General features: G+C 43.5%; 1 protein-coding gene across 3 annotated transcripts in view; it reads left to right on the forward strand.

Annotated features, from left to right (window-relative positions):
* Positions 1–1088: 1088 nt before the first annotated feature.
* Positions 1089–22370, forward strand: part of CLCC1 (chloride channel CLIC like 1) — a 46490-nt gene continuing 25208 nt past the window's right edge. For 2 of the 3 annotated variants that reach the window (XM_075833399.1, XM_075833400.1), the window contains exons 1-3: positions 1362–1510; positions 13817–13954; positions 20443–20550. In XM_075833399.1, the coding sequence (XP_075689514.1) occupies positions 1388–1510; positions 13817–13954; positions 20443–20550 (369 nt within the window). In that variant the 5' untranslated portion in view covers positions 1362–1387. Of the gene's footprint in view, positions 1195–1361; positions 1511–13816; positions 13955–20442; positions 20551–22370 lie in introns of those variants that run through there. The other variant, XM_075833401.1, reaches the window with a different exon arrangement.

Genomic DNA, 22370 nt, shown 5'->3' on the forward strand with positions numbered 1-22370 from the left:
GGCTCTGTGATGGTTGTTATGGTTATACAGTGGCTGGCTCTGTGATGGTTGTTATGGGCATACAGTGGCTGGCTCTGTGATAGTTGTTATGGGTATACAGTGGCTGGCTCTGTGACGGTTGTTATGGTTATACAGTGGCTGGCTCTGTGATGGTTGTTATGGGCATACAGTGGCTGGCTCTGTGATGGTTGTTATGGTTATACAGTGGCTGGCTCTGTGATGGTTGTTATGGGCATACAGTGGCTGGCTCTGTGACGGTTGTTATGGGCATACAGTGGCTGGCTCTGTGATGGTTGTTATGGTTATACAGTGGCTGGCTCTGTGACGGTTGTTATGGGTATACAGTGGCTGGCTCTGTGACGGTTGTTATGGGCATACAGTGGCTGGCTCTGTGACGGTTGTTATGGGCATACAGTGGCTGGCTCTGTGACGGTTGTTATGGGTATACAGTGGCTGGCTCTGTGATGGTTGTTATGGGCATACAGTGGCTGGCTCTGTGATGGTTGTTATGGGCATACAGTGGCTGGCTCTGTGACAGTTGTTATGGGCATACAGTGGCTGGCTCTGTGATGGTTGTTATGGGCATACAGTGGCTGGCTCTGTGATGGTTGTTATGGGCATACAGTGGCTGGCTCTGTGACGGTTGTTATGGGCATACAGTGGCTGGCTCTGTGACGGTTGTTATGGGCATACAGTGGCTGGCTCTGTGATGGTTGTTATGGGCATACAGTGGCTGGCTCTGTGACGGTTGTTATGGGCATACAGTGGCAAGCTGTGATGGAACACTTGATGGTTGTTTTGGGCATACAGTTACTAGCTGCGTGATGGCACACAGTTGATGGTTATTATGGGCACACTGTGCTTGACTATGCTCGGCCGCCAATATCACTGTGGATGTCTGTTATGGACATACCAGGGCCCTGTGACTGTCACTGCGTATACTTCTGCTGGCTTTGTCGTATAGGTTATAGTAGTACAACAACCCTCTTCATAAAGTACGATCAACCCAAACCGGTGATTCATTTTCTCCTCTCGCTCCTTCCTGCTGTATCAAGCACTTCTTCTGGGCGGGCAATCTGATAACGCCGGTCTCATAGTAATGACGTCACGGACGTCCCACTCCCGGATAGGACCTTGACGTTACCGGGTGAACAGCGTTGTGAGACGCCGTGAATGTTGATGAGCCCGCAGCAGGTGACGTGACGGACATTTTCCGCCTTTGTGTTACATCTGGTTTGACGTAGTGTTGTACAGAGGGGGCGGCGGCGGCTTGTCCCAGTGCGGGCACAGTACATGAAGCTGGCAGCCATGCTGTTATTATTCCGCTCCCTCCAGTGTACAGCCTGCGCCACTAGATACTGGAGTCAGTGTCACTGTATATAGAGGGATGATGGCAGTCCTGGTATACGATCTCAGTATCCCTGTTCAGCTGTCTCTTCGTTCTATCAGTTCCCTGGAAAGCTGGGTGACATTCTGTGTGGCCGCTGTTATTAGTGTCTTCTCGTGCCTGGTAATGGCCTCATTGCTGCTCCAGTATCTATGTAGAAATAACCAGTGCCATGTGGGAGTAGAGGACGTCCCGGTGCGAATGTTTTTATATCTCCTGTCAGTCACTGTTGCTCACGTGCAGGGGTCTGTACATCTCTTGTCCATATGGACGATCACATTCCGTACATGTACGCTGTTAGCTTAGATCAGGGGTGGGGAACCTTTTTTCTGCCAAGGGCCATTTGGATATTTCTAACATCATTTGCGGCCATACAAAATTATCAACTTAAAAATTTGCCTGCTATATTTGGTCAAACATTTAATTAACTCGCCCCTAATGTGATGGCTGGAACGGCTTCTCTTTGGTGAGTTGTGTGATGTTAGCCGGTATTGATGATGATGTGTCGGTCAGTCTGGAGCGCAGTCGACTCTTTGGTAAGTTCTGAAAAGAACTCGCAGCAGTAAGTTGTTCTGATTTACTTAAAGAGGCTCTGTCACCAGATTTTGCAACCCCTATCTGCTATTGCAGCAGATCGGCGCTGCAATGTAGATTACAGTAATGTTTTTATTTTAAAAAACCGAGCATTTTTGGCCAAGTTATGACCATTTTTGTAGTTATGCAAATGAGGCTTGCAAAAGTCCAAGTGGGCGTGTTTAAAAGTAAAAGTCCAACTGGGCGTGTATTATGTGCGTACATCGGGGCGTTTTTAATACTTTTACTAGCTGGGCGCTCTGATGAGAAGTATCATCCACTTCTCTTCAGAACGCCCAGCTTCTGACAGTGCAGACACACAGCGTGTTCTCGAGAGATCACGCTGTGTCGTCACTCACAGGTCCTGCATCGTGTCAGACGAGCGAGGACACATCGGCACCAGAGGCTACAGATGATTCTGCAGCAGCATCGGCGTTAGCAGGTAAGTAGCTACATCGACTTACCTGCTAACGCCGATGCTGCTGCAGAATCAACTGTAGCCTCTGGTGCCGGTGTCAACGCTCGTCTGACACGATGCAGGACCTGTGAGTGACGTCACAGCGTGATCTGGCAGAAGCTGGGCGTTCTGAAGAGAAGTGGATGATACTTCTCATCAGAACGCCCAGCTAGTAAAAGTATTAAAAACGCCCCGATGTACGCACATAATACACGCCCACTTGGACTTTTACTTTTAAACACACCCACTTGGACTTTTGCAAGCCTCATTTGCATAACTACAAAAATGGTCATAACTTGGCCAAAAATGCTCGTTTTTTAAAAATAAAAACGTTACTGTTATCTACATTGCAGCGCCTATCTGCTGCAATAGCAGATAGGGGTTGCAAAATCTGGTGACAGAGCCTCTTTAAAGGGGTTTTCCCATCAGGGACATTTATGACTTATACACAGGATATGTCATAAATGTCAGATAAATGCGGGTCCCACCTCTGGGACTCGCACCTATCTCTAGAACGGCGCCCCTTAAATGCCGTTCTACCGCTCTGTGTCCTGGTGATTTCCAACCATGAAGAAGAAAACAGCGTAGCTCGCTGAGCTTCACTATTTCCATAACTCCCATAGTAGTGAATGGCAGTTACAGAAGCACCGCAGCTTACGAGTTACGCCGTTTCCGTAACTACTATTCATTCTTTCGGACTTAAAGAAACCGCGTTGCTCAGCAAGCTGCGCTGTTTTCTTCTTCATGTTCGGAAATCACAAGCTTCAGCCACAACACAAAGGGGTAGAATGGTGTTTAGGCTCCGTTCTAGAGATAGATCTGGGACCCAGAGGTGGGACTTGTCTAGCGGACATTTATGGCATATCCTGTGGATATATCATAAATGTCCTTGATGAACAAAGCTCCTTTAAGTCACTTCGAGTAAGTAGGTCGGGTGGACGGAGCCCAGGAGGGAATGACACAGCAGCAGCGGCGGTCAGATTAAGGTCGGGGCGTGCTGTGACAGGAGTGGACCAGTCCAGTCACCTGACCTCACGTCACTGACACAGGTCAGGTGACCGGACTCATCCACTCTTGGGCCGGCATGCGCCGACCTCACTTAGACCACTGCTGCCGCCGCCGCCATACTTGAGTCCATCTGCCCTTCTCCTGCTCCTAAATGTGAGTGAGTAGGGCGGTCTCATGGCGGAGGTCAGAGTGAGGTCAGGCCGGACAAAATTATCCCGCGGACCTTATATGGCCGGACATTCCCCATCCATGCTTTAGGTATAGGGGTACGCATACCATTCCACAGATGACGTATACTGTATAAAATTAGTACAGATCGGTTCCATATAAAACGGAGCACTCGGACCCCCCACCAATCACTAAAACTAAGCAGCTGAAGTGCTCGTGTCAGCGCTCAGCCGCTTCGTGTCTGTTTGGCTTTTTACAGAAAACAATGTATCGGAGGATGGGCTCAATAAAAAGTCTATGAGCCCGTCCTCCGATACATCGGACTTCCAGAACAAGCCTAACAGACAAGAAGCGGATGAGCGCTCACACGAGTACTTCATCTGCTTTGTTTAAGCGATTGGTGGGGTTCTCAGTGCTCGGACCCCACCAATCAAAACTTTTAGACATGACACGTCAGAAATTTGTTAAAAGTTCAGCTACACTTTTTGATTTTTAATTTGTAATCTGAAGTTTTATGACCAAATAGTCACTTAGCTGTTCACTACAGATTACAAATGAAACTAGGGATTAGGCCTTCATAAAACGGGTCTATTAATGCAGCCATATAAGGTATGGTGTCATTGTCAAGCCAAGTCTTTTCTGTCCAAGTCTGACTAGGACACTGTACAGTTATGTGGTTGCGGATAAGTACCTAAATAGAGTGGATTTATGCTAATGGAATATGTATCCCTTTAACTTCAGTCCAAGAAAATTAACGTAAAAAAATACACACACAATGTATATAAACTTTAAAACAATTTTTTATTACAAAATAAAAATAATCAACAATCAAAGGATCCCTTATTACCCACCCACCATAATTTACCCCTATTTTAAAGTATGGAAAACCAGAACGTGTCCACCTCCACCCAGAGCTAAACTAAAAATAGATGCAACGAGAGGTGGAGGGGGTTGAGCCAGTAGGCTGTGGCCCACTGGTGGTATGGGAAAAAAGAATGAACAAATTGCGCACTAGCGGTGGGCAGGGGAGGAGTGGGGTAAGGGGCAGAAGTGGTAAGTGGTTGGCTCTGGGTGGCGGCCTTCCGCACCTCCTTCATGAAGCGGTCCCGCACGCTCATCCATCTTTTTTTTTTTAACATCTTCCTCTGCAAATACAAAATTTAAGTTAGTTTTTAAAATACTTAAAAAAAAAAAAAAAAACAGTTGAAAAAAAGTTACAATTAAAAAAACAAAGACATATTCACTGTTACGCCTTTTTTCTGATGGTGAGAGGCGACTCCAGGCCGGGTACAGTGCTTTACATATTTCAAGCCAGGCGTCTCCCCGCAGATTACGGTCGCCGTACCCGCGCCTTTGTCCCATAGATTGGGATGTGACTGCACCTGTAATAAAATACATTTGAAAGGCCAGTTTATTACCTCAACTAACATTTGTCCTGCGCACACAATTTATGATCCGCCACTGGGTATGTTTAGATGTAACGTATTTCATAGTGGAAAATCTGCAGTATACAGTAGAAGCAGAGTGGATGAGATTTAAACAAATCTCATCCACATGCTGCATAAAATCCACTAAAAACGTATGTTCACACAAGGATTCATACGCTGCGGATAAGGGCCAGATAATGTGACGGAAACCTAGTTAAAAATGGGCTATTGATTCCGTCAAAAAGACGGAACCCTGTCACAACGATGGCAGACAGAAACCATTATAGCTAAGTTTCCGAAGCCAATGAGTTAAATGGTGAGGAAAACGGCAGCGTAGTTTTCAGTTTGCCTTTCCGTTGAGGGGTTAACCTGACGGAAACCTCCGTTGGGACCCCTCAACGGAAAGGCAACGCTAAGTGTGAACACAGTGTATCCACCCTGTCCGCACAGGTAATTCCGAAGAAAAACCACACCAAATAGTGGTGCAGTTTTTAAAATAATGTCTGCTGTTGAACAATGTTTTTTACTAAAATGAAAGCAAAAAAAAACCTGACATCCTGCAGCCAGGCCTTCTTGTATGACATTTCTGCTGGAATTCCTTTGCCCTTGCAGGGCAGATATGCTGTGTACATTATACTAGGCGTACCCGCCGTGGGTGAACATGGACTAACCAAATTCACCAAAAAAATGGAAAGCAATCCTTACAAAAAAGCATACATTAGGCTCCATTCACATCTCACTCTGGGCTCCATTCATGAACGGAGCACCCATGAATGGAGTCCAAACTCAAACAAACATAAGCTATAGGTTTGTGTTTGCATCACCATTGATTTCAATGTTGACGGTTCCGGTGCAAATGGTTTCCGTTTGTCTCAGTTGTGCGAGGGTTCCATCAAAATGACAGAACCCTTCCTTTCACAACGGAGACAAACGGAAACCGATATCAACAGAACCATCACCATTGAAATCAATGGTGATGCAAACGGAACCTATAGTTTACGTTTCCTTTCTGTTGAGGGGTTCCCCCGACTGAGAGCACCGACGGAACCCCTCAACGGAAACTCAACGCTGATGTGAACAGGCCCTTACATGAAAAAAATCATTGTATACTCACTTCATGAATTAATTTTCGAACATCGATGTCCATCCCATGGTATTCCTCTTCTGACATTTCTGTTCCTGAAATGTGAATTAAAAAAAATTAGACAAATGAACTGCAGCGAAAATAAAAAATAATTACGTTTGCACATCTACCTAGATGTATGGAGATGTGAGCTGTAATGTACTTACTTTTTTTAAATTTGGATGGAGGACTATAGCCGATTTCTGCTTCTTTCCTCAGGGGAGTGCTTGTCTTCCTCGTTGCAGATGGCTGCTTCCAGCTAAGCAGAAGCAGTGCCTTCCCCTTTTTGGGCTGGGCTTAGCTCTATTTTTCAAGAGGCAAAACCCGCCAGCGTTATTTGACAAAACCGCGTCAAATAATGCAAGTTTTTTTTTACGTCTTCCATTGATTTCAATGGGCTTTTTTTAAGCGGCAACCGCCTCAATATAGGTCATGTCGCTTCTTTTTCCTGCGAGCGTTTTGCCCGCTTGTGGGGGAAAAAAACGCCTCAATCTCCTATTGAAATCAGGCTATTTCGTCCGTTTTTTTCGCAGTTTCTGATGTGGTTTCCGCGTCAAAAACCGTGTTAAAAAACTGTGTGGGCCTAACAAAAGTTTGTATGCAGAGAGTAGAGGGGCTTACAGATGAGTAATTGTGTCGCCAGAACCCTGAGGTAAAGTCCCTAAGTAGGGAACGGTCATGGTTACCCATTTTGCTTGCTCCCACAATAATACTAAATTTCATTGTGGCCAGCCTGAACCCCTCCCATCTCTCAAGCTGCTATCCGTTCACTATTTATCTTGTATATTTTTTCAGGATGCAGCCAGGCTGTTTAATGCTGGGGGATAGTGGGGTGTCAGGTGGTTCACCTAGATAGTGCTGGGCAGCCCGCCTAATCTAATAGTATGGGCGTGATTAATAGGCTGCAAGCCGTCATGGTGCACTACATGTAACCGTGTGACTGGCACCCTTGTATAAGCTTGATCTATGTGTAATAATACTAAGCAACCACCCCCTCATGAATGTTAGGTGTGAGAGTGGTTGTTCATCTGTATTTTGCACCTGTGCAACCTTCCTTTATGTAGCATTGTGGCTTGTCTGCATCCAGCTGGGAGCTGGTGTTTGAGCCTGCCCTTGTATCAGTATGTATGGCCTTTTTCTTTTTTTTTCTGTGATATTTTTAGAAGTGAATATATGTCCTTTTTTCAGTGGTTTGTCATCCACTCACTGGGTCTCGAACTGGAGTGGCCGTGGTCTCTCTCATTGGCAGAATCAGACGTCTCTGGGGCATCCAGATCCATAGTGGAAGTTAGGCCGGTTGTCACTACAGACTCAGTCCGACCTTCAAATGGAATCTATTTCCACAGAACCAGTGCCCTGTAGACCCTGTAAACAGGCCAAGTCTAGCCGGTCTCAACAGCCCTCAGTTTCACAATCCTCGTCCCCCTTCTGGGGCGGCAATCTGAAATTTCATTAGAAGAATAAGGATTACTTGAAAGGTGAGGTCTCTGACACAGATTCAGCTATGGACGAGGAGTAGTCATCTATACCCTCTTCTATGATCGACAGCCTTCTATCGTCCGTGAAAGATACGCTGAATGTTCAGGATCAGGAACCTTTCTCCTCCCAAGAGGGGTTTTCTTTTTTCGATGACCTATGCGCTCCCCAAAATCCCCCCCCCCCCCCCGCAATTTGAGGAAGCGCTCCTTACAGTTTCGGATAGGTGCTTTTCAAAGCCAAAACGCGTGGATGTTATGCATCCCCAACCAAGTCTGTCAAAAGATGGGCCTCTTCACTGGCAGTAGACTCTCCAGTCTCGCGCCTGGAGATTAGATTTGGCAAAGGTTTGTATTTTCCTGTCATGCCGATCCTTGAATGAAGAATCATCTGCCATAGGAAGACGCTTCTTCCTATGGCAGACGCGTCTTCATTCGAGGTTCGGCACGACAGGAAAATGCAAACCTTTGCCAAATCTAATCTTTTAATGGTCCCAAAAAGCAAGGAACGGTATGTCTAGTCTTAGACTTAAAGCACCTCATCTGGTCCTTAAAGGTCTGGTGCTTCCAGATGGAGTCTCCGTAAGTGCATCGATGGAAGAAGTGGAGTTCTTATCCTCGGTGGACTTCAAAGATGCGTACATCCCCATTTGTGCGTTCCACTAACTGTTCCTTCGCTTTTATGTCTGATTGAACCGCTATGAATCTGTGGCTCTCCTGTTTGTGTTGGCAATGGTCCCAAGCGTCCTGTCCTCCTTCAATCTTGTGATGTCGTAGTCATCCCCTACTTTCACTAAATCATGATAAAAGCTCCATCCAAGTCGGCCAACGTGGAAAGTCTGCAGATCACACTGGAGTAGGGTTGTCACGGTACCAGAATTTGGACTTCGATACCGATACTGCAAATATGTGAAGTATTGCGATTCTTGAAACCAAAACGATTCTTGAGGATAGAATAATTTATTTATTTATTTTTTCCTCTTTGCATCCCGGCATTCATAACTTTTTATCTTTTGCTCGACACAGCTGTATGGATTTTTGTGGGAGGAGTTGTACTTTTTGATGGTGTCATTTTTTGGTACATTTACTTTATCATTTAACTGATATACATTTTTATTTTGGCAGAAATGCAGAAAAAACAGAATACACTGATCATTATAAATAACACTATAAATTTGTTGTGCAGGTGATACCAAATATGTATATATTATTTTATGTATTAGGCCTTATATTATGATGTTTATTGTAAAAAAAAATTGTCATTTGTGTGTGTTTTTTATTTACAATTTGTTTTTAATTAAAATTTTTTTTTTTTAAATGTTAAGGTTTTAATTTTATTTTACTGGCCTTTATCTATATGACAGTACTCTACATTAACAGTACTCTACATCTACGTTAGAGCAGGGGTCTCAACTCCGCGGGCCGCATGCGGCCCCTGGGGCTGTCATCTGCGGCCCGCGAGACAGAGAGCCGCTAGTACAGGCTCCGCTCTGGGACTCTGTGGAATTCCCTGACATCGCCGTCCATATATGGACAGTGTTGTCAGAGTCTTCCCCAGAGCGGAGTACCGGGCAGAGTGCTAGTATCGGCTCTGCTCCGGGACTCTGGGATTCCCTGACATCGCTGTCCATATATGGACAGTGTTGTCATGGTCTTCCCCAGAGCGGAGTCCCGGGCAGATCGCTAGTATCGGCTCTGCTCCGGGACTCTGTGGAATTCCCTGACATCCCTGTCCACATATGGACAGTGTTGTCATGGTCTTCCCCAGAGCGGAGTCCCAGGCAGAGCCTCTAGTATAGGCTTTGCTCCGGGACTCTGTGTAATTCCCTGACATGGCTGTCCATATATGGACAGTGTCAGGGTCTTCCCCAGTCCTGGGCAGAGCGCTAGTATAGGCTCTGCTCCGGGACTCTGTGGAATCCCCTGACATCGCTGTCCACATATGGACAGCGATGTCTGGGGCTTCCCCAGAGCTGGAGTCCCGGGCGGAGCGCTAGTATAGGCTTTGCTCCGGGACTCTGGGGAAGCCTCTCACATCGCTGTTGTGCTGTAGTGTCGGGATTGTATTAGCGAAGTGTCAGAATTCTGAATACACATCACGTCCTGGCTGGAGGTAATGTATATTCATTGTCCGGACACTGTAGTAACGTTATAGTGTGTTTATGTGGCTGCCCATAGCGATATAGCTATATCGCTATGTGCTTGTAAATGAATGGGGAGAAGTGTATGACGCTGATTGGTCACTGATTGGTCAGCGTCATACACTCCTCTGTACAACGCCCACTTGGCCAAAAAGTAAAACACGCCCAGTTGTTCATTAAAGGGGTTGTCCGAGATACCATCATATTTTCAAAAACCCCTTTAATGCATGTAATTTATAAATGTAAATACATTTGTAATATACTTACGTTTTCCAAAGTGGCCCCGTTTCCAGATTCTGCTGTGGGGAGCTAGACTGGTGACGTCACTCTCTGCACTGGCTCTGCCGCTTTGTTGATCGTGAATTCTTTGCCGGGTATACGACACGTCACTTGTCACGTGGTGTATATCGGCTTGTTCTGCTTCACAGCCTGTAACGCGCATGCGCTGTCACTGCTGTTCTCGCGGTTCCTGCTGTTCTTGAGATAACAGCAGGGGCCCCGCGTGCACGTAACAACAGAACAAGCCGATATACACCACGTCAAAAAGTTAAAGATCAAAAAAGCGGCAGAGAGTGACGTCACCAATCAAGTTCCCCCATGGCAGGATCTGGAAACGGGGCCACTATGGAAAACGTAAGTATATTACAAATGTATTTACATTTATAAATTACATGCATTAACCCGTTACTGACCGCTAATACGCCTTTTCACGTCAGACACTAACGGGCTTTATTCTGATGCATAGACCTTTTTACGTCGCTGCATCAGGATAAATAAACAGAGCAGGGAATTGTCAAATCTCCCTGCTCTCAGCTGCCAGAGATAGCTGAGGGCTGGGGGCGTCCCTGCTCGAACGTGTGAGATATACACCGCATTCCAAATTATTATGCAAATGTTATTTTTCGCTGATTTTCATAAATAGTCGATGCAAATGACAGTCAGTATAATCTTCAAGCCATCAACCGTTGGCGTATAATGCTAATTTTATTGAACAAATCTAATGATAACAGATTTTTTTTTTAGAAGTAAAAAACTCAAAATGCACTGTTTCAAATTATTATGCACAACAGAGATCAAAACATTTTAAAGGTTGTAAAGAGAACTAAAATGGTAATTTGTTGAATTTGCAGCATCAGGAGGTCATATTTACAGAAATCAAAAGCTCTTTCAATCAACAAAAACTTAACAGGCCAAATTACATGTTAACATAGGACCCCTTCTTTGATATCACCTTCACAATTCTTGCATCCATTGAATCTGTTAGTATTTGGACAGTTTCTTCTTGAATATCTTTGCAGGATGTCAGAATAGCCTCCCAGAGCTTCTGTTTTGATGTGAACTGCCTCCCACCCTCATAGATATTTTGCTTGAGGATGCTCCAAAGGTTCTCAATAGGGTTGAGGTCAGGGGAACATGGGGGCCACACCATGAGTTTCTCTCCTTTTATGCCCATAGCAGCCAATGACACAGAGGTATTCTTTGCAGCATGAGATGGTGCATTGTTATGCATGAAGATAATTTTGCTCCGGAAGGCACGGTTCTTCTTTTTGTACCACGGAAGAAAGTTGTCAGTCATAAACTCTACGTACTTTGCAGAGGTTATTTTCACACCGTCAGAGACTCTAATGGGGCCTACCAGCTCTCTCCCCATGGTTCCAGCCCAAAACATGGCTCCGCCACCTCCATGCCTTGTTGGGACATGGTGGCCATTCACCAACCATCCACTACTCCACCCATCTGGACCATCCAGGGTTGCACGGCACTCATCAGTAAACAACACGGTTTGAAAATTAGTCTTCATGTATTTCTGAGCCCACTGCAACCGTTTCTGCTTGTGAGCATTGTTTAGGGGTGGCCGAATAATAGCTTTATGCACACTTGCAAACCTCTGGACGATCCTACACCTTGAGGTTCGCGGGACTCCAGAGGCACCAGCGGCTTCAAATGCCTGTTTGCTGCTTTGCAATGGCATTTTAGCAGCTGCTCTCCTAATCCTATTAATTTGTCTGGCAGAAACCTTCCTCATTCTGCCTTTATCTGAACGAACCCGTCTGATTCAGCCACAAATCTTTTCACAGTACGATGATCACGCTTACGTTTTCTTGAAATATCCAATGTTTTCATACCTAGTGCAATACCTTGGACAATTTCACGTTTTTCGGCAGCAGAGAGATCCTTTTTCTTTCCCATATTGCTTGAAACCTGTGACCTGCTTAATAATGTGGAACGTCCTTCTTAAGTAGTTTTCCTTTGATTGGGCACACCTGGCAAACTAATTATCACAGGTGTCGGAGATTGATTACAATGATCCAAAGAGCCCTAAGACACAATACCATCCATGAGTTTCATTGAAAAACTAATAATTAAATGTTTATGACACTTAAATCCAATGTGCATAATAATTTGGAACACGGTGTAAGTATCGATCTCACCCGTTTAACCCTTCAGCTGCTTTGCTGAATAGCGTGCACCGCATCTGAGTGGTTTTGGAGAGAGGGAGGGAGCTCCCTCTCATCCCACTGACACACGGCGATAAGATCGCCGAGTGTTTGTGTCTCCGATGGCAGCCGGGGGCCTAATAAAGGCCCCCAGGTCTGCCTGTAGCGAATGCCTGCTAGGTCATGCCGGAGGCATGACCTAGCAGATGCCTGTCCGTTTTAAACGGACTGGCAGTAATACACTGCAATAGAAATGTATTGCAGTGTATTATAATAGCGATCGGAGAATCGCATATTAAAGTCCCCTAGTGGGACTAGTAAAAAAGTTTAATAAAGTTAATTAAAAAAAATGTGAAATAAAAATGAAAAACCCACTTTTTCCCCTTACAAAATGCTTTACTATTAAAAAACCAAAATAAAGTAAAAAAGTTACGCATATATCGTATCACTGCGTCCGTAACGACCCCGACTATAAATCTATTACGTTATTTAACCCGCACGGTGAACGTCGTAAAAAATTTAATAAAAAAGCTATGGAAAAATTGCTGTTTTCTGTGAATCCTGACTTAAGGAAAAATGTGATAAAAAGTGATCAAAAAGTCGCATCTACTCTGAAATGGTACTAATAAAAACCACAAGTCTTCCCGCAAAAAAAAAAGCCCTCATACAACTGCATCAGCGGAACAATAAAAGCGTTACGGCTCTTCAAATATGGAGACACAAAAACAAATAATGTTGAAAAAAAGCGTTTTTACTGTGCAAAAGAAGTAAAACATATAAAAACGATACAAATTTGGTATCATTGCAATCGTAACAACCCGCTGAATAAAGTTATTGTGTTATTTATACCACATGGTAAACGGCGTAGATTTAAGATGCGACAGTGTGGCGAAATGTCTGGTTTTTTTTCTATTCCCCCCCAAAAAAAAGTTAATAAAAGTTAATCAATAAATAATATCTACCTCAAAATGGTGCTATTAAAAAATACAACTTGTCCCGCAAAAAAGAAGACCTAATACAGCTTGGCTGATCATTAAGGGGTTAAAGGGGTGTTTGAAAATATGATGGTGTCTCGGACAACCCCTTTAAGAAACTCATTAGCATAAAGCTAATATAGGTCATAACTCCGTCAAAAATGATCGGTTTTCGAAATAGAAAACACTGCTGTAATCTACATTACAGCGCCGATCACATCATGTACAATATAGGCCTCTTATAATGTGGTGACCGAGCCTCTTTAACTGGAGGATAGTTTGAAAGGGAATCTCTAACATCCCTAACTAAATCATCCCTGCATAGTGCTTAGAGCCCCTACATAGAAGATTAGGGTGCTGTTACTTACATGTTCTTTAAACCGGTCAGACAGTTACTTTACATATGTGCCTCTTTTTTTCCCACTTGGCTTAGACGCTCCTCTTGACTGTGCTTGTGCATAGACGTTAACACAGTCTATGGGTGGCACAGGCTGGTGATGTTAACTGTGGGTGGCACAGGCTGGTGATGATCTCATAGAACTGCATTATAGCAAATAAGTGTTACTTTGCTACAGTGAGAACAGATTTTCTAGTCTGTTTCCTACTAGACGTTACGTTAAAGGATATTGTGTTTTGTTTTTGTAGGTCTGTAAAATGTACCCGTTCCTGGTTCTATCCCTGTGCGTGACCCTTTGCTGTGGGCAATACGACAATGAAGACTGGACTGATCCTACAGACATGTTTAATTATGATGCTGCTACTGGAAAAATGAATAAACTGAAGGTATACAATCCAACACTTGTAGGGAAAGTGAAAAACCTCTTAATAGTTGTTTGTTTTGTCTAAATAGTTTGGGTGGGTGGTGGGAAATATAATGAAATGGAAATTCAGTTCTGCTTGGCATCTGTAACCTACTCCAACTCTCACAGTGAGTGGTCCTCTCTGAGTTGCCACCTTGTCTGTCTTGTTTTAATGCCATGTAAATACAAAAACGGGCAGAGAGTTCACATGAGCTGCTTGAACTTGGCATCTCTATAACTTCTATATGTGCCAATAGTGCATTTCGATGGGTTGTCTTGAAGTAACAAACCCTTTAATCATTAATCTGCCACCTTAGCTGTGAAATAGAGACTTTGTTCACTAAAATTGAAATATGCTAATATGTATGTAACACCTTCTCAGTGATGCTTGGTTACAGAATGTCAACATTTTCTATCCCAAAAGTTCAAAATTTTTATGTAGCATTGTCTTTTTATCTTGTACCTTCTATGGGACTTCCAGAAACAGTCAAGTACGCGTTCTTGGCTGTTTCCATTAATCTTTATAAAACTGGACGGAAAGAACTGCTCACATGCGCAGCCAAGTCTTCATTTATTCTCTGCCTAAATGCGAGGAATGGTAGCCGCATTACCAGCCGAAGACGAGGTTGGATGACCCCTGTTCTGGAGATAAATGTGGGAGCTGGGACACTTATCTATGAGATGTTTATGGCACATCCTGTTTATTTTTATTTATTTATTTTTAAAGTGAAAGAGATTTATTAATTATTTTTATTTTTTTCAAAAGTTTTAATAACCAGAACATAAAAGAAGAGTACGTTTACAGTAATAACATCAAATAGGGAAGATGTCGTTCAGTTACCGGTATATAACTGAGATAGAACTAATAATTATTTCCCTATTCCCCATATTATCTCGTTGATATACCAAAAATGTCTAAGATTGGAATAGCGCTTTAGGCATTATTTCTAAAAAGATTGGAAAACCCCTTTAAGTAATAATATATCTATTCAGCATATGTGCGCCAGTGCCCGCTGTTTAACGCACCTTGAGCCAGTTGTTTAAGTTTGGAGCCTCTTCAAACGGTTTTCGGTGGCGTTAACACATTCATTGTGTGTATTTACATGTATTCCTTTATGTAAAAGAACAGATCTCCATTTTCCATGCCATAATATTTTTTCAATGGGAAGAAGGAAAGAGGCTGGCACTACCAAAACCGCACAGTCGGAATAGGAGTTGAAATATGGCTTGCTTACTGTTGGATAATTGCAGGTAAATTGCCACGGAGTTGCTCTTCGAAAGAATAGCACAAAAAGCTGAATATATATGTAGAGGAATGATCGAGGCACTCACCGAAACTGGCAAAAAATTCGTTCTTTATTACAAAAGAGGATCTAGGTCAGGATGTGGAATTGCAATTCCACATCCTGACCTAGATCCTCTTTTGTAATAAAGAACGAATTTTTTGCCAGTTTCGGTGAGTGCCTCGATCATTCCTCTACATATATAATATTTTTTCATGCTCCAGATGGCGACCAAAATGGTATCAAATGCGCCTTCAAAATTGCATATTTTTTATATTTTTGTGAAATCGAAAACCTGACATTTTAATCTAGAATGGAAAGCTGACCATACACACGAGCAGCAGATGATCTCATGTGGGTCTTATTCCTTTCTCCCTACTGATATAAACATACACACCTAAATCATGAAAAGGGTTATGTGTATGGAGAGGTGGTTCCTACCAAGAGATACCATCTGCCAGTCTCTCAGATGAAATTTAGTATACAATCCATTGCAATCCTTGATGGCAAGAAAGTGAAAAGTCCACACCGTCGTATCAGTAGTATCTGGTAGGGGTCAGAGTTCACTATAGTGGTGAACTTTAATCAAGGTGAAATGCTGATCTGACATTATGTTTACATCTTAACATTTAACAAGCTAAAAATGGCAATCAAACGCTATATTTATATTTAGTACAGGATTGTAATATGAACTTATGCTATATGTATTCATTTAAAAAAAGTAGTCGCCCCCCCCCCACTTTTTTTTTTTTTTTTATAATTACTTACGTATTTCATTACTCTCTATTTGGGCTGGGCGATTGTGACCTTTATCAAAAATCACGATTAATGGAGAATTTAGGCCACACCCCTTTTGCATACCACATACGCTATTTGCATGCTACGCCATTTAATTAATATATATCCCCTGAGCCTGCTGTATATTACTGTATATAATATACCCCCTGACACTGCCCCCACAGTATAATTCTCCCATAGTGTTTCCCACACAGTATAATGCCTCCATAGTGTTTCCCGCACAGTATATTGCCCCCATAGTGCTCCCCACACAGTATGCCTCATAGCTGTCCTCCACACAGTATAATGCCTCATAGCTGTCCTCCACACAGTATAATGCCCCATAGCTGCTCTCCACCCAGTATGATGCCCCATAGCTGCTCTCCACCCAGTATGATGCCCCATAGCTGCTCTCCACCCAGTATGATGCCCCATAGCTGCTCTCCACCTAGTATGATGCCCCATAGCTGCGCTCCACACAGTATGATGCCTCATAGCTGCCCTCCACACAGTATGATGCCTCATAGCTGCTCTCCACACGGTATAATGCCTCATAGCTGCCCTCCACACGGTATAATGCCTCATAGCTGCCCTCCACACGGTATAATGCCTCATAGCTGCCCTCCACACGGTATAATGCCTCATAGCTGCCCTCCACACGGTATAATGCCTCATAGCTGCCCTCCACACATCCCCAATAGTACCTAATGAAAATAATAAAATACTCACCTAACGCCATTCCAACGAGGAGCGGAGGAGTTCCCCCTACTCCTCTGGTCTTTGTGGCTCGCTGTGAGCAGCTGGCGTTACATAGTGAATACTCTATCATTGTATACAACTGTATCTGTGTCCTGAGGACGCAGATACAGTTGAAACTGGGGAAAAAAAACAGAACCAAAAAACAATGCTCAATATGACATTGGTTATCTGAGCTGAATTTCGGTTCTATTTTTTTTGTTTTTTCGATTAATTGCCCAGCCTTGCCCTCTATAGTGTAAAAGTAAACGTAAATGTCAACGACAGTACAGCAGTTTTTGTGAACACGTTTTCTGTGTGCCTGTGTTCTCGGGGGCTGTGTGCCAGCAAAATAACATGAAAGACAGACACAGTAGGCTCGTGGAGAGGAGATCACCAGGCGAGTGGCTGTCCCTCTTCTTTGAAATGGAAGTGATTAACCCCTTAACGACCGCCCACTGTCTTTTGACGTCAGGCGGTGCATGTACTCAGTCTACAACAACGCCTTTTGGCGTCGCTGTAGTAGAGGGGGTTTAGCGGCACCCTGATTAAGTCTGCACTAAAAACCGGCTGTAAGTAACAGGTCCGGTTCTTAGTGCAGCCATCAGGACCTGCCGATTTCGTCGTAACATCATGTGACCGCTGTGAGAGCCAATCACAGCGGTCACATGCTGTTACTGTGTACAGAGCCGCCGGGAGTGTCTAAATGACAGCTCCTGCTCTAAGAATGAGCTGTTGCTACCAGCTCTGTTCTTAGAGCAGTGATCAGGAGCCAATAGTATTGGTTCCTGATCTTTTGTGATCACTATGAGATCCAATCATAGTGATCACTACAGTAAAATAAAAGTAAAAACATGTATCTGTTTCTCCTCACTGTTCTAGCTGTTCTAGTATATAATATATACATATATATAAGTATATTTACTGTATATACTAAGAATCGTACTGTAAACTACTTTCTTTTTAGGGTACGCTGTTAGACGGCGTGTACGCTGTTAGATGGCGTAGGGTGCTGTTCTGGGCTTGGGTTTACGGTTTGTGTTAGGCGTAGGGTTTAGGTTTGAAAAAAAAAAAAAAGGTAAAAAATAAATAAAAAAAAGTTTAATTCCTTTAGTGTTCTTAGTTGATAAAAAAATTTAAACCGCTAGTTCCATTTATTATTTGCGGTTTAGACTGTATAATCATTATGGCTGCCAGAAGATACAGCGTTGAGGAAGCCTATCAGATGCTATGCTCAGATACGGATTCTGCATCTGAAGTTGAGCTTTTACTTGAAAGCGACAGCGAAAGTGTCGCTTCAAGGGATTCTACGGATATGAGACCCAGCACCAGTGATATGGGAGACGGTGCAGTTGCCACAACGTCCGTTCAAAGTGCAGCCCCTGAAATTGTACAACCCCACCAAACCGATTTAGTGTGGGAACCCACAAGTTTATTTTCTACCACCATAAATGACTTTATTGCTACTCCTGGCATAAGTCCCAATGTCAGTAATTTTTTACCACTAAATTATTTTAATATTTTTATTACGGACCAAGTTTTGGAACATTTTGTGCATGAAACAAATTTGTATGCCAGGCAGTACATTGCCAATAAGCCTTCGTCACCTCATGCCAGGTTGTGGAATCCCACAAATGCAATGGAAATAAAAAAAATTCTGGGCCTCACCCTTAACATGGGAATTATAAAAAAAACCTCTATTAGGTCATATTGGGCATCAAGCCCTATACATGCCACCCCCATTTTTTCTGGCATTATGTCACGCAGCAGGTACGAAATACTTATGCGATTTCTCCACTTTAGTGACAACCTACAGGCACCCCCTTCCAGCGACAGAAGCCGTGACCGGCAGTATAAATTTTCTTAATTCCTCCTTTTTAGGAGCATATACCTCTGAACAAAATTTAGCAGTGGATGAATCGCTAATGAATTTCAAAGGGCGTCTCTCATTTCGCCAATTCATACCCTCAAAAAGTGCAAAATACGGGGTAAAGATGTACAAATTATGTGAAAGCACTACTGGCTACACATGTGCGTTTAAGATCTACGAGGGTAAAGACAGTGAATTCAATCCACCAGGGTGCCCTCCAAATATTGGTACCACCGGTAAGATTGTGTGGGATTTAATTGGCCCTTTCCTACACAAGGAGTATCATGTATACACGGACAGTTTTTATATCAGTGTGCCATTGTTTAGCGCCCTTCATTGTGCCAACACCGGAGCCTGTGGCACAATACGCAGGAATCGCAAAGGTTTCCCACGTCAACTTGTGGATAAAAAACTACGAAAGGGGGAGTCATGCACTTTTCAAATTGAGAAGATGCTGGCTTTAAAATTTCGTGACCGCAAGGGAGTTTGGGGAGTAGTGGTCCTTTACTGTATCTATACATACGGTGTGGGACACTGCCCCTTTATATATTCTACAGGTGATTGGTTGTTTTGTGCACATGGCGGTTCCTACCTTACCGGGCAGGGGCTTGTTATGGTGTACCGCGTCACTTGGCACATTCGTCCCTTATATAGGGATTGATGGAGCTAAAGAGACGTCGTATGACCAGTCACTTTGAATAATAAAGTCATTACAGCCCTACAAATTTTCTTTCATCCTGTGAACATGCTCTAGTTTTCCACATAGCTGGATACATTCTTCCTCCTTTTTTTTGGATATATTGCCTTTTTCCGCCAACAGTTTAATACATTTTCCCACTCTAACTTACTATATATCAGAGCGGGTTGATATACATAATGTCTATGGACTGACATGATTTCAGGACAGCTGCTTTCTTAGCACGACATAGTCATAGGGTGTAGAAACTGTTAGGCCTCATGCACACGACCGTAAAAACACCCGTTATTGCGACAATAAATCCCATGTACCCCAAAATGGTAGCAATGAAGTCCCGCAAAAAACAAGCCCTCATATGGTGACAGAAAAATAAAAAAGTTATGGCTCTTGGAAAGCAGCGATGCAAAATCAAATTATTTTAGTTCAAGAGTGATTTTATTCTGCAAAAGTAGTAAAACAAAAAAAACTATGCATATTTAGTATCAACGTACCGACCCATAGAATAAAGGTAGCATGTTATTTACGCCGCACAGCAATTGGCGGAAATGTAAAACGCATTAGAATAATGGCTAAATTGCTGGGGTTTTTATATCCCCCCCCCCCCAAAAAAGTTGATAAAAAAATTCTACATACCCCAAAACGGTGCCATTGAAAGTCCTCATACAGCCATGTCAACGTGAAAATAAAAAAAGTTCTAGCTCTTCGAATGTGACGATGGAAAAACTCTAAAAATTGCTTGGTCATTAGGGCCCAGAATGCAAGCAGGGGGAAGGGGTTAAAAGCCAAAACTAGGAGTGGAACTGAGACATGGCAGAGGTGCAGATCTTTCCATTGTACATTTTCTCTGTGTAGGTTCCATTCCTCGCTTTGGCTTACAAATAATGATGCAAAATACTGCTAGGCCGATTTACGCTGGACGGAAAGACTGCAAATTTTCTGCAGCAAAATCTGCGTTTGTAACAAGCGGATTTTGCTGCATATTTTTATTAAGGATTTTCTGCTTAAAGTTTCAGAAATCCGTCCTGACACACGAGTTTTACATGTTTAATGCCACTTTAGGTGCAGTTTCAGATAAAGTCGTATGTCTTTATGTTTAATCTTTTTCTCAGCACGACACAGAAAAAAAATTGGAAGCAGTTTGTGAGAAAGAAGGAGATGACACCTGCATAGACAACAATAATGCATTGGTGAAGTACACCGAAGAATCAAAGCAAGTGGTAAGAATTTCTGAATTTTTAGTAGTATATGTACAAGTATTGAATATGTAATTGTTTACAAATTCCCGTTGTTATACCATTTGAACATATAAAGAAACACTACACATGATCATAGAAAACTCACACAAAAAAAATTGTACCAATTTCTCCCTTATTGTAATAAAAAATTAGACATTTATGAACAATTCTTCTCTCTATATATATATATATATATATATATATATATATATATATATATATTCTATCATATCCCAGGAGATCAGCCAATTCACCCTCCTCGTTCTCATTATCCTGTGTCCGGCTATTAGACAACTGTCTCCAGCAGGACCCCTCCCCTCCCCTAGCTCTTTCTGCAATAGGTTACAAAGAATGCCTCACCCCATTTGGCTAACCCACACCCTCTCAGCAGACTGCCAGCGAAAATGGAGGGGATCAGGAGGACATTAACATTCGTGTTCTCTGCAGACTGACGCTAGGCAAGTGAATCTCCTGCTTACTTTTATCATTCATTTTGAGGTTACACTTTCATCAAACTTTTGATATGTCATAGAGACAAATCAAAAGTTTGGATCAGTGGGGGTCCAGGTTCTGTGAACCCCACCGTTGCTGAAACAAAAGTGTAGAAGTGCTCAGCTGAGCGCCCTGCACCTTCAGCTGTGATCAGCGCTACTCGTCAGCCTGATGACGGCTCACATAGAATGTCTATATAAGCCGTCTTTAGCTTGACATTGATCACTGATCACAGCCAAAGGTGCAGAGCGCTCAGCTACGGTGGGGGACTCCGCTCCCCGGCCCCCACCGATCCAAACTTTTGATATGGCTCTATGACATTTCAAAAATTTGATGAAAGTGAAGTTACTCTTTAATTAAGAATGGAGACATTGGACATCGTAGGAAGCGCTGCCATCTTCTTCTGAGTTGACAAAGGATTCATATCCTCTTGGGTTAAATTGTTTGAAATTTCAGTTATATTTCGCATACGCACTTTGTAAGGGGGCCAGGGGTTTGTATCTCTATTTGAAAACGTGTGTAATATGGAAGTAATCCATTGAAAGAATGATCTTTTATTGTAATTGAAGCGTTCCTCACAGCCCTTTGAAACTTACATTTTAGCAGCAGTAGTGTTATTCAGATGAATTTACTAATGGACACTTATGCCAATAATCTGTGAGGTGATATATCGCTGGCTGAAAATTTAACTTGATGGAATATCAGAATCTCTGCACAGACCTTTCTAATATCCTTTATTTATGCCTTAAAGCAGGGGTCTCAAGCACGCGGCCCGCGGGCCGCATGCGGCCCCTGGGGCTGTCATCTGCGGCCCGCGGGACACAGAGCTGCTAGTATCGGCTCTGCTCCGAGACTCTGGAATTCCCTGACATCGCTGTCCACATATGAACAGCGATGTCTGGGGCTTCCCCAGAGCCGCAGTCCCGAGCAGAGCGCTGGTGTCGGCTCTGCTCCGGGACTCTGTGGAATTCCCTGACATCGCTGCCCATATATGGACAGTGTGTCAGGGTCTTGCCCAGAGCGGAGCAGAGCGCTGGTGTCGGCTCTGCTCCTGGACTCTGTGGAATTCCCTGACATCGCTGTCCACATATGAACAGCGATGTCTGGGGCTTCCCCAGAGCCGGAGTCCCGAGCAGAGCGCTGGTGTCGGCTTTGCTCCGGGACTCTGTGGAATTCCCTGACATCGCTGCCCATATATGGACAGTGTGTCAGGGGCTTCCCCAGAGCAGGTGTCCCAGTGATGTCAGCAGCACAGTTGGAGTCCCAGGAAGAGCCTACTAGCGCTCTGCCTGGGACTCCAGCTCTGGGCA

Source organism: Rhinoderma darwinii, chromosome 7 (assembly GCF_050947455.1).
Source record: "Rhinoderma darwinii isolate aRhiDar2 chromosome 7, aRhiDar2.hap1, whole genome shotgun sequence".
Classification (NCBI taxonomy): domain Eukaryota; kingdom Metazoa; phylum Chordata; class Amphibia; order Anura; family Rhinodermatidae; genus Rhinoderma; species Rhinoderma darwinii.